A 16471-nucleotide genomic window follows, 5' to 3' on the forward strand; every position below is an offset into this window, starting at 1 on the left:
TATCTTAAAGTTGATTATTAATCCACGCTCTGATTCTCTTCGGGGTCTTTTTTTTTATCCTTCCTCTTTCTCTTATAATATGCTAATTAAAGGGAAAAAAACAGAGACGAAGCACATCAGCCTGAAGGTTACCTTCAGCTTCAGTTACAACAGGAGACGTATTTGAACGGGTCCGTCCGTGACCATGCATGGCTGCTAGGAAGTGTTCCTGCACTTGCAGCCTGCGTGTATACATTACAGGCGCGTAGAGACGTAGACCTCCCTGTTAGTCGTCACGCGCCGGGCGCTGTTGACCTAGTTCAGAAGCGGTCAATCGTTCTCTGCTCCGTGTTTTCTTTTTTCAGCACTATTTGCATTGGCTACTGCTATTCTGCTCTCCGGAGTTGCAGACAGATTCCAGACAGTGCAGGGCAGTGAGCCAAAGCATCTGAACTAGGTCGTCTTCTGTTTCTGAATGAAATGCGAACTAGATGCTCGACTTGAGATTCGTTGTTGAATTCACAGCCTGCTCCCCACATTAACCTGTTGTCCACGTCAGCATTATTCTACCTGGACTGTGTAACTGGCTTAAGTTGCTGAAATTCAGAAATTCTGGTCCAACATATGAAACAAGTTTACCGACTTTTATTTTTGAAATTTGACGACTTGGGATTCCGGGTTAGATGTACCAAAAACAAATTTGGCGTGACCTGTTGTCCACGTCAGCATTATTCTACTTCCAGCAAAAGGAGCTTGCAATTAAACAGGTGTCGTCCCTTAGTAAATTTTCTAACTACTCCCTCCGTTCCACTTTATAAGCATTTCTAGCTTTGAACGGTTGTTCCAGAAGATAAGCATTTCTAGGATTCCGTGGACCCCACAGGCTTATCTCACCCACCCACCTTTTTTCTCTCTCCAGCCACGGCCACAAGTTTCTATGGGAGAAAAAATCTCCGTCTTCTTCCTTGCTTGCCCGTCTCCACGACTCCTCCCCATTTTGCTGCTCTGTCTCTACCGAATCTAGGGGCTACCTCCGCACCTTGCCGGCTTCCCTCCACTCCATGCCACTCCGCTGCCAGGGAAGCACCAGGAGCGCACCATGGAGGATGGCCCCTCCTCCGAGGAGGATCCACCTACTGCTCAAGAGCTGGAATGGCAACGTCGATGGTAGATGAGGGCGTGAGGGCGGAGGGTGGAGCAGCGACTCCATCAGGAGTGGGTGCGTAGCTCGAGATCTGTGGGCTCCGTGTCAAGAGAGAAGGCGCTTTGGGCGAGATTCATGGCCTCTAAGCCCGGAGATGCAGACGCACCTCCGGCCGTGGAGGAAGATGGCGTGCCGTCGAAGAGAGCCGCGTCCGCGGCACTGGGAAGAATCGTGGCAGGGCTCAAGTTCCTCCCCCAGGAGCCAGAGCTAGTGCCGACTGGGAACGGCGCGTTCTGGGATGAGGTTATAGGTGGCTCACGGGCGCCTTCCTCGCCACCACGTGCTGAAAGGTTGCTGCTGGGCGTCAAGAAGCCAGTGCAAGGCGACGAAGGCGGTGAGAAGCCGGTGCAAGGCGACGAAGACGGTGAGAAGTCGGACGTCCAGAAGCCGGCGCCGGGAGATGAAGCCAGTGACAAGCCAGTGCCAGACGATGAAGTAGGTGAGAAGCAACATTTCAAGCGTAAAAGAGATTAGACTAGGACTATGACCGTGCGATGTGCTAGTACTAATAGTGCCAGTGTCTATGCGTCATGTTTAAGTTGTAGTAATATGTTCATAAATGTGTGCTTTGCTAGTACTCGTAGTAGTAGTAATTGTGGCAAGTTTGCAAGGATCTAATCCTGCAATATTAATGATTCTATGATGCTCATCTCAATATCAATTATTCTATGATGCTCATCTCAATATTAATGATTCTGTACAGAAAACAGCAGTACAGTTGATATGAGTGATTACATACTTGATTACACAAAAGATATTTCTGAGTACACAAAATGATCGAAACCTTCCACTTCCAGACTTATGATAAACTTTGCATTACATTTTGGTATAGCTCGTGGTCAACATTGAGGGCAGCAGGAAGTGCTTCTGCCATCTCTAGCCCATCCTTGTTGATTTGAGGAATCTTGTAGCCATTTGCTCCGGTAACTTTCATGATTTCTATCGTGCAACTTTGTAGAGTGAGATAAACCCTTCGAAGCAGCGATGCATCATAACTGGCATACTCATTTTGCACATTCTGAATCAGCTCGTCCATATTCCTAGAATTTGTAAGAAATATTTTGGACTGTAAGGAAGCAAAGAAACCAAGGTCTAGGACATTCAAATCTGGTGAGTTAGGAGGCTCGTTAAATATCCGAATGTCTAGACCTGTTTGTGCTACAGCATGTTGGAATGCTTCATCATTTTGCTCTATATGTGCGCGCGCTGTTAGACCCGGGGCCACGGGGCTGTGTACATCAAGGAGTCCATATTGGGCTAGGGGATAGGACGTGTCCTGTACCTTATTTATGTTGTATTCTACCCGCATGCGGAGTAGAACTAGTCGATACAGAAGGAAACTACTCGAGTTGTACTTGAGTACGATTTCTAAGCTAGTATCAGGCTAGGATTCATGTAACCCTGTCCCCCCGGATATATAAGGGCGGGTAGGGACCCCCTCAAAACAGAAGATCACCAGATCAACCCCAAGGCAATACAAATCATCATACAGGACGTAGGGCATTACGCATATTGCGGCTTGAACCTGTCTAAATTTTGTGTTGTCTGCACCTTCGAGTTCCTGATCTCGGCGCACCCCAACCTAAAACCTACCACCTTGGGTATACCCCTCGGTGGGCAGCCGGATAAAACCCGACAGCTGGCGCGCCAGGTAGGGGAGCGCATCAGAGATCCGCTGGAGAACTCGATGGCTCTTTTCAAGTTCCCCAGTCCCGTGCTCCCTGAGGGCACAACTTTTGTTTTTAGCTCGTGGGTCTGCGTTGCCAACGGCGCAGGTGGATTCCGTCGGCACATCGTCGACGACACCATCAAGCTAAAAACACTCGCCTCAAGGCTCGATGACTTCGTCGATAATCTCGACGAGTTGCCATTTTTTGATTCTGCCAGGGAAACCGAGGCAGAGTCTGTCACTACTGTTCCTTTCTCCGCGTTGGAGAAGGACTTGGACTCTCTGCTCCAGGCCGGGGGTTCCGATGCCACCGCATGTCAGGAGGCGGAGGATCACCTGGCCACTTGTGGGCTGATGATCACCACCACCTCCGAAGGACGAATCGTTCATTGGAAGGCGATGGATCTGTCCGATTTACTCGGGCATGAAGACCGCTTGGTAGCCCACCTTGAACCTCTACCTTTTCAGGAGGGCAGGGCGTTGGCTACCATTACCGAGGGCTCGACTGAACTAGTCGAAGCCCCCTCTGAAGAAATCGCAACCCACCAGGTGCTGATGGCGGAGGAGGGGGACGATGACACCCTCATCCCCATCGGCGCGCTTGACGGGATATCAGAAGACGAAGACACTGCCGATGCTGTCGACGAGAATGACGCCGAGCGCGACGCGCGCGTGCCAGGAACAGAGCTCGTGCGGTTCGTAGAAGGCGGGCCACCGAGCGCATACGTTCTGCACAGCGCGAACTCGACGCTGAATTCGCCGCTGCAGATGAACGAGGCTTCAGGACTCCTGTGGCCAATATCGCTCGGGTAACAGCGCTACTCGAGCGAAGTAACAATCCCAACGTTCAACAAGCGCTCCGTTACGCCCAACGGGCATGGGTCCAGCTGGACCAGCAGGCCCCGGCATCACGCGTCGGGGACGAGCACGTCGGAGATAGCCGGAGCCAGGCCCCAAGTCGAACAACACGTAATCGCCCGCGACCCCAACGCAGCAATAACAATGATGGTGCGGGTGGGAGTCAGGTCACTGGAGGGAGGCGGCAGCCACCTCCGGCGAACAACCTGAGGCAGCCCAACCGCCCACGTCAACAACCGGACCTTCGCCAGAAGATCAATGACGGGCGCGACGTCCGGTCAGTCATCGACTCGAGGCAACGGGAACGCGAGGTAGCTGAGCGGGACGATGCTGACGGCAGCGATCATTTTCCTGCGTTCACTACGAGATTCAATGGCTACAAGTACCCGGAGGGCTTCAAGCCGATCGGCATCACCAAGTATGACGGTAAGCAGGCCCCTCAACAATGGCTCCGCTGTTACTCCACCGCCATTGAGGTGACCGGCGGCTCCAACACTACCAAAGTCATCTACTTTCCGATGGCTTTGGAACCTGCACTGCTGACCTGGCTGGAAAGCCTCCCCAACGACTCCATCGACTCCTGGGAGGTCCTCAAGAAGGTTTTCATCGACAACTTCCAGGGGGCGATAACCCGTGCAGGAACCCGGCACGACCTCGCTCAGTGCAACCAGGAGCGTAACGAACTCCTCCGGTCCTACACCCGCCGTTTTTTCGACGTGCGGGCCACCATCGCCAACATCACGGAGGAGGACATCATCGACTGGTTCTACAACGACTTAACGGACCCAGGTATATATCGTGATTTTGGACGTAACAGGCCAAAGACGGTTATAGGACTACATGACATGATGCACGACTGGTCCTAACAAGAAGAAAAGATGCGTGAGAGGTTTCCAAGATGCACCGACCTCAACCAGAAGCGCAACAACGACAACCGGGCTGACAAAGGCCAGCGGGACTTTTCGGGTTCTTCTTGAAAACGCAAGCCAGACGATCTCGTCGCAGCTGTGGAACGTCCTTTGCGGGGCAAGAAGTCGACCACGCAGGAGCAGTTTGAGAAACTCTTGCAGAAGAAGTGCCCATGGTGCGTCAACTCCAAACATGCAGCGATCGACTGCTTTCAGCTCAAGCGCACCTTTGGCTCCCCTGGAAACGGCAAGAAGAACAAGTCGACGGGCAAAGAGCCCGAAGACAAGGACCAAGAAGATAAGTCTGAGACGGCCAAATTTCAGGATGCCTCCAAGACCGTCAATGTTATCTTTGGTGGGGATGAAGATTTTTGTTCCAAGCGAGAACAGAAGTTGCTGCTACGGGAAATTCTATCCATCGAGCCGGCGGTACCACGACCACTCCGATGGTTGGAGGTCCCCATATCATTTTCCCGTGCCGACCAGTGGACCAGCTTTTCTGAGCCTGAGAAGTTTCCACTGGTGCTGGACCCCGTGGTCGCAGAAGTTAAGCTCACTCGGGTTCTCATCGATGGTGGGAGCAGACTTAATCTTATCTTCGCCAGTACGCTGAAGAAGATGGGTCTGGATCTGACCAACAAGCTTACTCCGAGCAAGGCTCCTTTTTTACGGTATTGTCCTTGGCAATGCCGCGCACCCGCTTGGAACGGTCGTTCTCCCAGTCACTTTTGGGACGAGGGAGAATTACCGAACCGAGTTCATCAAGTTCGAGGTGGCCAACTTCGAATCTTCCTACCATGCTATACTGGGGAGGCCGGCGCTCGCTAAGTTCATGGCGGTGCCGCATTACGTCTACTTACTTCTCAAGATGCCAGGACGCAGCAGCGTGCTCACGCTCCGAGGCGACTTGAAGAAGTCCTATGATTGCAACCAAGAGGCCATCCAGTATGCATCGACTTCCCGCGTGCCAGATGCTTCCGGAGAAGTACTCGCGGCGCACAGCAACTTTCTCAAGCCGAGCTGGACATCCCGACGAAGAAGGCGAGCCAATTAGGCGTCAAGTCGACAGGCGATGTGGCCCTCAATTCGATCCAACTCCAAGAAGGCGACTCATCCAAGACAGCCATCATCGGCGCGGGCTTGGGTGACAAATAGGAACTCGCGCTCATCAATTTCCTATGGGCTAACCGAGATATATTCGCATGGAAACCATCGGATATGCCAGGGGTGCCCAAGGAGCTGATCGAGCATAGTCTTAATGTGTATCCACAAGCTATACCAAAGAAGCAACGACTTCGTCATTTTGCCCCCGATAAACGGGAGGCTATCAAATGGGAAATAGCTAAAGTCCTCGCGGCTGGATTCATTAAAGAAGTAATCCACCCAGAGTGGGTAGCTAACCCTGTTCTTGTGTTGAAAAAGAATAAAGAATGGAGAATGTGTGTCGATTATACCGATCTCAATAAGCATTGCCCTAAGGATCACTTTGGGCTCCCTCGCATCGATCAGGTAGTCGACTCAACCGCAGGTTGCGTACTGTTATGTTTCCTTGATTGTTATTCAGGGTACCATCAGATTGCACTCAAGGAAGAAGATCAGATCAAGACCGTGTTTATCACCCCGTTTGGAACTTATGCATATAAAACCATGTCCTTCGGGTTGAAGAACGTTGGCGCTACCTATCAGCGTGCAATTTAGATGTGCTTCGCTGATCAGTTACACCGGAACATGGAGGCCTACGTGGACGACGTGGTCGTGAAGACCAGAAGTCCCGAGGGCCTGATCGCGGATCTGGAGGAAACTTTCGCCAGCCTAAGGAAGTACCGATGGAAGCTCAATCCGACCAAGTGTGTTTTCGGCGTTCCATCGGGTAAATTGCTCGTGTTCATAGTCAGTAACCGGGGCATCGAGGCCAACCCTGATAAGATCACCGCCATCACTGATATGGGGGCACCTGCCACAATCAAAGATGTGCAGAAACTTACAGGGTGCATGGCAGCTCTTAACAGATTCATCTCCCGGCTCGGGGAGAGAGGACTACCTTTTTTCAAACTCTTAAAGCGCCAGGACAAGTTTCACTGGACAGAGGAAGCCGAGCGAGCCCTGCAGGACCTGAAGCAACACCTACAGTCGCCCCCGATCCTCACAGCTCCATTGCCGGGTGAGACCCTCTTACTTTATATTGCGGCGACAACCCACGTTATCAGCAGTGCCATTGTCGTCGAACGCTACGAGGAGGGCCATGCTTTTGGCGTGCAGAGGCCCGTGTACTTTGTCAGTGAAGTACTCTCAGAGTCTAAGGTGCGGTACCCGGCAGTCCAGAAGCTTCTCTACGGCATACTAATCACTTCAAGGAAATTACGCCACTACTTTGAAGAGTACCAGATCACTGTGATGACAGACTACCCGCTGGCGGATATCGTACATAACCAGGACGCCACGGGTCGTATTTCAAAGTGGGCAGTAGAACTGGGGGCTTTGTCGATCGACTTCAAGCCACGCACTGCAATCAAGTCCCAAGCTCTAGTCGACTTCTTGGTGGAGTGGAGGGAAAATCAAGTTCCAAATCCAGTGGACAAGCCAGAGCATTGGACCATGTACTTTGATGGTTCTCTCAAGCTTGATGGCGGCAGCGCTGGAGTTTTATTCATTTCTCCAAGAGGCGAACAACTCAAATACGTTCTCCAAATCCTCTGGGAGGCATCCAACAATGAATCCTAGTATGAAGCCTTGCTTCACGGGCTTCGTTTGGCGATATCACTAGGGATCAAACGACTACTTGTATATGGCGATTCACTTTTGGTCGTTCAGCAAGTCAACAAGGAGTGGGACTGCAACAAGGAGACCATGGAAGCCTATGTACAGGAGGTACGCAAGCTAGAAAACAAATTTTCTAGCCTAGAAATTCATCATGTGCTGCGGGAGCACAACGTTGCCGCTGATGCCTTGTCTAAGCTAGGGTCAACCCGAGCACAAGTCCCAGCAGGGGTATTTGTACAAGAGTTGAAGCAACCGTCCATCAGCCCTTCACCACAGGTCTCCACCGGCACTGGCTCTGTACAGCCAGAACGGGAGGTTATGCTGGTTGGCGAGGACTGGAGAGGACCCTTTATCGACTTCATCCGAGATCTCGTATTACCGGCAGGGATGGACCCCAAGAGCGCTGCTGCCGCCCGTGTCATGCGCCGGAGCAAGGGGTTCGTCCTAGTCGAAGACAAACTTTATCGGTGCGGCGCACGATCTGGAGTGCTCATGAAGTGCGTCACAACAGAAGAAGGTCTGGACATATTGCGGGAGATACATGAGGGCGTGTGCGGCAACCACGCAGCGTCAAAGTCACTGGTCGGCAAAGCATACAGAGCCGGTTTCTGGTGGCCCACCGCCGTGTCCAACGCCGAGGATCTGGTGCGAAGATGTCAGAACTGCCAGTTCTTTGGCAAGCAAACTCATGTCCCGACCCACAGCCTCATTACTATACCGCCTTCCTGGCCGTTCGCTTGCTGGAGCCTCGACATGATTGGGCCCTTCACAATGGCGCCAGGAGGCTTTACTCATGTTTTGGTGGCTATCGACAAGTTCACCAAGTGGATCGAGTTCAAACCGATCGCCAAACTTACTCCAGACAGGGTGGTCGACTTCATCTCTGATATCTTGCATCGTTTCGGCTTCCCCAACACTATTATCACTGATTTGGGTTCAAACTTCACGGCCAACCAATTCTGGAAATTCTGTGAAAATTCATCCATCGAGGTCAAGTACGTTTCCGTGGCACACCCAAGGGCAAACGGGCAAGTCGAGCGGGCAAACAGCTTGTTCATTGACGGCCTCAAGAAAAGACTCTACGATGCCAATAGCAAGAAGGCGGGAAGTGGATTCACGAGTTGCCACATGTCATCTGGGGGCTCAGGACTCAACCGTCCAAAGCCACAGGGCAGACCGCGTTCTTCCTTGTCTACGGCTCCGAGGCGATCCTTCCAGCAGACATCATGTGGAAATCCCCAAGGGTCGAGATGTACAACGAAGGCGAGGTGGACGAAGCACGACAACTGGAGCTAGATTCTCTCGAAGAGGCTCGCTGCTCTGCTCTCGTTCAGTCAGCCCGTTACCTACAGGGGATCCGGCGATATCATGATCGCAACATTAAGGAACGGTCGTTGAGCATAGGCGACCTCGTCCTTCGCCGCGTTCAGGATGAGTCGGGTTTGCACAAGCTTAGTTCAAGATGGGAGGGACCGTTCATCATCAAGAGGGTCACAAGACCAGGATCTTATCGACTACAATACCCCGACGGTTAGGATGTACCCAATTCATGGAATATCCAACACCTGCGACGGTTCTACCCCTAAGCAGACTCGTTGTCAATTCCTGTACGCACCAAAGGAACATTTTTCTTTTCTGGGTCAATATGGCGGCTCTGTGCCACATAACCCGAAATGTAAATTCTTGAATACAATGCGGAGGCTTTGGCCACGCTCAAGTTTTATACAAATCGACCACTTGCTACAGGCATATGGGTCGTCGCGATGACAATCGTGTTCTTTCAAACTGGTTAGGCTCGTCTGGCTCGGGTTCTATCTAACTTATTTGACATGTCCACATGATGGGCTACATCGACTACTCCTGAAGTCGTCGCACTCAGGGTAGTTTTCGACTATTTGCTACGGGCATCCTTGTCGTCGCGCCACAAACCGCACATTCCAGGCACGTTGGATCCCCTTGGTTGGATTTTCTCTAGCTTGCCCAATGAGCTCACGTGAAGAGCTATATCGATTACTTTCTAAGTCGCTGCACTCAGAGGTAGCATGTCCCCACTACAGAGCAGACGGGGCTCTCAGACTTCATATAAGGCTACAGGAGGACAAAGGTGGTTTCTTATATTACAAAAGTCATAAACACTGAGGGTTCAATCCTGGACCATGTTTTCTACAATTTTTTCAGCTACTGGCCAGACCTCTAGCAAGTACTCGCGGAAGTTTTCATCAGTACAATCAGCAGCTGTGCCCCCTGCGAGTACTTCCAGCCGAGCCTTTGGCCAGAAGGATTTTACAAGGCCTAAAGCATGACCCACGTATGTTGTGGTGGCCTCGGTGACGAAGTTGAGGATCTTTTGCGGTGCTCCGCGAAGTCGATCCAGCAGTGGTGGCTCATCTTCAGCGCCGTCTTCCCGAGGGTCCAACATCTCTACGAGTTCCTGGGCTGCTGCTTTTAAATCGTCAAGTTCCTTCTGGCGCTGCCCCTTCTCTTCGCCCAGAGTCTTGATCTGCTGGAGGCAGTCGACGAACTGTTTCTCCGTGTCGGCCATTAATCGCCTTGATCATTTATCGCACGCGGCTTAAGTCGTCCCCTGGGAGGTGCGTCACTTGGAGTGCGTCGTTGATCTCTCCTCCAGGGGTTGGTTACACGGTTGCTTCGCCAGATGTACATGCACCCTCCAAGACTGACGGCTGCGTGGTCTCTGCAAAGGACAGGTGTTTAACACAGCGACGATTACGGCAGAAGGCAGCTGGGTCATCTACCTGTAACCTCAGCGGGCGCGGGAACGGCGGCCTCGACTTGCTCATCGCCACCAGCTTCGAGTTCCGCGTGCTGGAGCTCAGGCGGCGGTGAGTCAGCCAAGGCCACATCTGCACCTTCTGCTGGTTCCGGTGCGTCGGCTTGCTCGGGCGAGGGCTCGGGAGCTGGAGGAGCCAACTCGAGTTCTGGCTCGTCCAGCATCACTGCCGCTGCTGATCTGTTCAAGACAATAGTAAAGCATCATTACTGTGATTACCATACATGGCTAAGGGCAAGATCCAGAGCATTACTTACACTTGGGATCGGATTATCGTTGGTTTCCTCAACATTAGTTTCAACGGCCTCTTCACCACGGCGCTTGCAGCCGGAGGTGTAGGCGTACCAGCCGAGGGCACCAGTGGCCCCGGCGTGGCGCTCGCCGCGGTGATGACCACGACACTCATTGCTGGTAGCAGGGCTGTCCTGTCCGAGGGCGCGAGCTGCCCCGGCGCGGCACCCGCCACGGTGATGGTTACGTCGTTTGCAGGAGAGGACGACGGGTCCGCCCCAGCAGCTCCTGCAGACACGACCACTGGTGCATCATCCCCGGTTGAGGGTATTTCGACTACCTTCCGTCGCTGGGGGCTGGGCAAAGAAGACGAAGGACTACAAAACAGTGTTATCAGTATTCATCAGAACAACTCGATAACTTCACAGCTTGATAGGCACTTACCTGGCGAGGTCAGCGGCGCCAGCTTTGCGTTTCTGCATCTCTCGACGCCGCTGGGGGATCAGAGGCGCGTCGTCGGACCACTCCACGGATGATCCGGAGAAGTTGTTTGCTTGCGCCCTTCTCTCGTTTGCCCTGCCGCTCTCGGTCGACTCATTGCCAGCGGTCTTCGCTTTTTCTGCTGCGGCCGCGGCGCTGGGCAACAAGTGATAGGGTCGGGGCAGATCGGGTTGCGGCGGGTAATTCCGGTATAACGCCGTTCGATCCTGTGACAAGTTTATCAGTCAATTATACTTCACAACATCAAAGAAGAAGTTGGGAGGTCGACTACTTACTGATGGTGGCCGGTTCTGGGCTGAAAATCCTGCTGGAACGTATGGGACGGTTTCCACGTCCAGTAGAATTCGCTTGACGCGAACAAGCGCTGCGTCGTCTCCGAGCTCCTCTGCGCACATACGAGATGGGTCTTCAGTACCCATGTACTCGAATCCTAATGTGTGGCGCTGTTGGATGGGTTGGATTCGGCGTTTGAAGAATGACATAATTACAGATGCCTCGGTTACCCCCGCCTCCTTGTGTGCAGTGATCAACTCAAGCAGCTCCTTCACCTGGTCCATCTCTGCCTCAGCAGGCTCCAGGGTCCATTCAGGGCGCTGAACAGGAGATCTGCCTGAACGCGCAGGGAGTTGGGGGGCATGGTTCGCAATGTAGAACCATTGCTGTTTCCATCCGGGGACATTGGACGGGAATTTGTAAGATATGTATTTCTCGCTGGCATGTTGCCTAAGCTGGATGCCAGCGCCCCCTATTGCAGATGGATCTTTTGAGGTGGGCTGGGGCTTCATGCGGAAAAGATAGCGGAAAAGAGCCCAATGGGGCTCAATTCCAAGGAAGGCTTCACAGAAGTGGATGAAAATTGAGATGTGGCAAATTGAGTTAGGGTTGAGGTGTTGTAGCTCAATCCCATAGAAATAAAGAAGGCCACGGAAGAACGAACAAGTGGGGAGGGCCAATCCCCGTTTAGAAAAAGAACAAAAAGAGACAATCTCGTCGACATTTTCCATGGGGAAGGGGTCGCGAAAGGGAAGGCGCCAATTGATGAGATCCCTTTCCTGAAGAAGGCCCCCCAACACCAAATTTGCGAGATTGTGGCGAGAACACTTACTAATTGTCCACTCGCCGGTTGCCGCTTGCGCTTCTTTCAAGTCCTTCTGGTTGGTTTTTTTCGGTGCCATTTTGAATCTGTTAAGCCACGAGTTGTTCGCACAATGCTCGGGGGCTACGGTCGCAGGCTCGAAGGACTTCGACTACGCAGGGCGGTTGAGGGGCGATGGCAAGGTGAGATCTAAATGGGGTTTTATTTTTTCTCTGGCGGCGGTGTATGATCTGGGAGCACGAAAAAAACCCTAACTAACTGCGGGGTTAAATAACCAGTGGTCAGGCAGTGGTTTACTGTGCAAAAGTTGAAGCGTTGCACAAGGGGAATACTTGGAATACGAGCGGTTTTTTGGTGAATTTTTGGGCAGTTATTTGATTAACCATTTTTTCAGGGTTAATTGTCCCGAAAAAAGAGGTTTTTTCGAATTTCAAGTTCAATTTCTGCCAATTACATCATCTTGGACTATATTTTCTTAACAGGGAACATTTTTGCCACGACTTTTGGATCCTTTTTTCCAAAATTTGAGAAATTTGGATTCAAGACTCGGGGGCTGTGAGACATGTGGCATCGACTACTTATTTTTCGAAAGTACTTGAAAAATAAGAAAAGAAGACTCAAGACTAATTTGACCCTCAGCCTGATTCTTCGATTCAACCTAAGGCTCAGGGGCTACTCTATATGGAGTGAGATTATTCATCGCACCCCATGTAAAAGAGGGAATTCGGGGCATGAGCACCACATAGCTTCGATGCAGCCAAACGAGTACTCGAAGAAGGATTTCAACACAGAGCTTCAAAAGAAGTCGAAGACTACTTCAGAAGTACTCGAAGAGCCTGCAGTACTCAGCTACGAAGAGCTCGGGGGCTTGTCAGACCCGGGGCCACGGGGCTGTGTACATCAAGGAGTCCATATTGGGTTAGGGAATTGGACGTGTCCTGTACCTTATTTATGTTGTATTCTACCCGCATGCGGAGTAGAACTAGTCGATACAGAAGGAAACTACTCGAGTTGTACTTGAGTACGATTCCTAAGCTAGTATCAGGTTAGGATTCATATAACCATGTCCCCCCAGATATATAAGAGCAGGTAGGGACCCCCTCAAAACAGAAGATCACCAGATCAACCCCAAGGCAATACAAACCATCATACAGGACGTAGGGCATTACGCACATTGCGGCCTAAACCTGTCTAAATCTTGTGTTGTCTGCACCTTCGAGTTCCTGATCTCGGCGCACCCCAACCTAAAACCTACCACCTTGGGTATACCCCTCGGTGGGCAGCCGGATAAAACCCAACACGCGCATTATCTTGTTATATCAAGATTGTCTCTCTTGTATGCTCACGCGGCCAAGATGCAACAATAGCTGGAAGAACCTTACAAATCAGGTAACTTCTGCTGACATCCCTAGTAACATTGATGGTTTTTGTGATTAAAGTACCTTTGGGTCTATTTCGACTACCCCTTTGTGCTGGTTCCTATAACATATTGTACAGAAAATAAGTACTTGGAAATAAACAAACACACTCTATTGCTAATTGTGACTAGGACTACACCTTGTGCACAAATGGCCATATGCCAATTTTTCCATCAAAGTAGCACACTCCTGCACTATTGTATCTTGGGGGTGCTGCAGCACATAGCAGCATACATTTTGGAATAGAATTCTTGTTTTGAATTGTTCTCAAATGATCTTCTTCCTCCGGCAGCATGTAAAACTTCTTTGCTTTTTTTGTTGTGTTGAACCATTTCTCATCAATATGAATAATATTCTTCATATCAATAAACTTTGGCTCACTAGAAACTGATAAAGCATCTACCATTGCCACACAATATTTTAGTCGCTCCCTTTTGTTATCATCTCTCAAACATAGCTTGATAGTGTTCGTGTGGCGGCGTAGTTTTCCTGCTTTGAACAAGCGGTAGAGGGTAGTCTTCTTCACACCTAATGCTTCAGCTAGAGACTTGAGTGTGGTTCTCATGTTCAAAGGTATTGTCAAAATTTGAGACAAATCAATTTGAACCTTATGGCGGCCACATGCTTGCTTTCTTTTTTAACAAAGATTTACTGGAACACCTGCAGCACGACATTTCTTTGCTTCCCTCCATATAGTTTGCACTTGACATCTATTGACATTAAACAACTGAGCCACTACTGTGGTGCTTGTTTTTTTTTCAGTTTGCCATTGTTGCTCATTAGAAGCAATTCTTCATAAATATCATGTCTTTTCTTTTCTGTCAGATTCTTTCTTCTTCTCACAATATTTGTATTTGCATGCTGATCATGTGCTTCAACACTGGGTCCTTGGAGACTGCCTTCCCCTAAGTTGACATGAAAATCTTCGCCATACACAGGATCTTCGTCATCTTCATGGTGGCAGTAAATGAATGTAAGACTCGAATTGTGCTGATTAAGGTAGTTTTAAAATTAAGTACAGTTTGCATGTATTATACCTGAATAATTAAAACATGCTGCTTTAGCAGAAACATTGAAAGGGTCCACATCATCATCAAAATCTAGGACAAGGAGGAAGAAAGCTTTTTACCAAAAGGACAACAGGTAACAAGGAAGATTCTGTTCATTAGCTGAAAAAAAGTACAAAAGTTGAGAATGTAACCCCACCCTCTTCTGATCTTGCTGGGAAGTTTAGGTCCGGGAGGCCACCACCACTTGCTCCTGCTGCTGGTCCATCTTCATTGTCATCAAAGAAAGGGGGATTATTGAGATCAAATGACATGGCTCTCAGCAAGATACGAGATGGAGTGAGGAAAAAAGAGATGAAGTGGTCTTATTTATAAGCTATAAACTTTACTCCGTAGTTGCCTCCAGTGGATCAAAATTTTGGTAAATATGAATTTGTTTAGAACTGAAATTTGTAAACTGGCGGCAACTGAAATGTGTGTAGAACTTTTTGTTACCGGCCACTCGAATAAAGGAGGTGCATGTACAAACGTTGGACTGGTAGGAGTTAATGCATATACTGGTGGCCATTACTTAATATTATTCTCTGAATAGATAATTGAGTGACAACGTACTACTATCTGACTTTTGAGGGAGTGAACTTGTACTATTGTCAGACTTTTGAGGGCACATAGAATATTTCCTACTGCTATTCGGTGTGCAGCATTCTAGAAATACTTATAAAGTGGAACGGAGGGAGCACTCCAAATGGCAAACCAGCACCTCCAACTCGAGCCAACCATCAACACGATCGACCAACAGCCACAGCATCTGAGATCTGAATAATCAACGGGGAAGATTATTGAATTCAGCTATTGGGCTTCAGTTCAGAGGGAAGTCTTGTCAAAGCAGCCTGCCTGCATCTTATACTACTATAAAACCACTTGCAGACCGACTAGGATACCAATGGCCGGCAGGTCAGGTCGTCAACTAATAAAGCTAAAGGACATCTTTGAAGATACAAAGCTAGAGGTAGTAGAGTTGGACCTATATAGAATATGGGGTCTGACCCTCGACACCAGCAACAAAAATTAATGTAGGATAAGATGCCATCATTTGACTCGAGCAATTATTGAATGTTTTCTTTTTGTATTGCTTTTGCACGTGATCATGCTTCCTCTAATGCTCCTCCATATGCACTACTTGTACTTAGTTTAATCAAGAAAGTGAGAAGTCAGATCTAATCTTGCAGGTCTGAAGATTGCCTTTGTTTACAAAACCATGTGCCATCCAAGAGAAACGCAACCATGCATCCATGACTAAACTGGTCGGCCTTTGTTTTCTTTTTTATAGGGTTGATTAGTCCACCCTAAATGCGTAGGGAAGAAATTCCTGTTATCTTCACTCTTTTCTCTTTTTTTCCTTTATCTTTCCTCTTCTTTCCCTTTTTTTATTTTTTCTTTATCTTTCCTTTTCCTTCTCTCTTTATTCTTATTTTTTCTTTCTCTTTCTTTTTTTCCTATCCATTTTTATTTCCTTTTCTATAGTTCTCGCTATTACTATTATTTTCTTTTCTTTCTTCTTATATTTTTTCTTTATCTTTTATTTTTATTTTTAATACTAATATGCTATGTTTATGTAAATTTTTATTTCCATTTTCTTTACCTTCAATATTTATTTCTTTTTACTCTATTTATTATCTCTTCTTTCCTTTCTAATTTTATATTGTTGTCTTTCTCTTTTTATTTTTTAATTTTCCTTTTCTTGCATATTCAACCTATATTTTTACCTAAAATAAAAATATTAATTATATATACATATTTATTTTTATTGTAAATTAATTTATTCTAAAGTCTAAGCTATTTGTTTGCATCGTGGACTAATTGGTCGTCTTTAATAATAATTTTGTTCAAAATATTGCATATATTTATTCTGTTAATTCTTTGTTCTATATATATATTTTTGTTCAATGAGTTTATATAATTTGTTATGTATAAAAATTAATTTGTTCGGTGAGTTCATATAATTTATTCCAGATTTTTATATATTTGTTCTGTAAGTTTGTATATTTT

At 48.6% G+C, this 16471-nt stretch overlaps 1 protein-coding gene across 1 annotated transcript; it reads left to right on the forward strand.

The window, feature by feature from the left end:
- Positions 1 to 1166: 1166 nt before the first annotated feature.
- Positions 1167 to 14388, forward strand: LOC112897815. The gene is made up of 3 exons (XM_025966208.1): positions 1167 to 1622; positions 13322 to 13386; positions 14300 to 14388. The coding sequence occupies exons 1-3, from the start codon at positions 1259 to 1261 to the stop codon at positions 14327 to 14329; spliced, it is 459 nt and encodes a 152-aa protein (XP_025821993.1). The 5' UTR covers positions 1167 to 1258; the 3' UTR covers positions 14330 to 14388.
- Positions 14389 to 16471: the final 2083 nt, after the last annotated feature.

This window comes from Panicum hallii, chromosome 6 (assembly GCF_002211085.1).
Source record: "Panicum hallii strain FIL2 chromosome 6, PHallii_v3.1, whole genome shotgun sequence".
NCBI classification, from domain to species: Eukaryota; Viridiplantae; Streptophyta; class Magnoliopsida; order Poales; family Poaceae; genus Panicum; species Panicum hallii.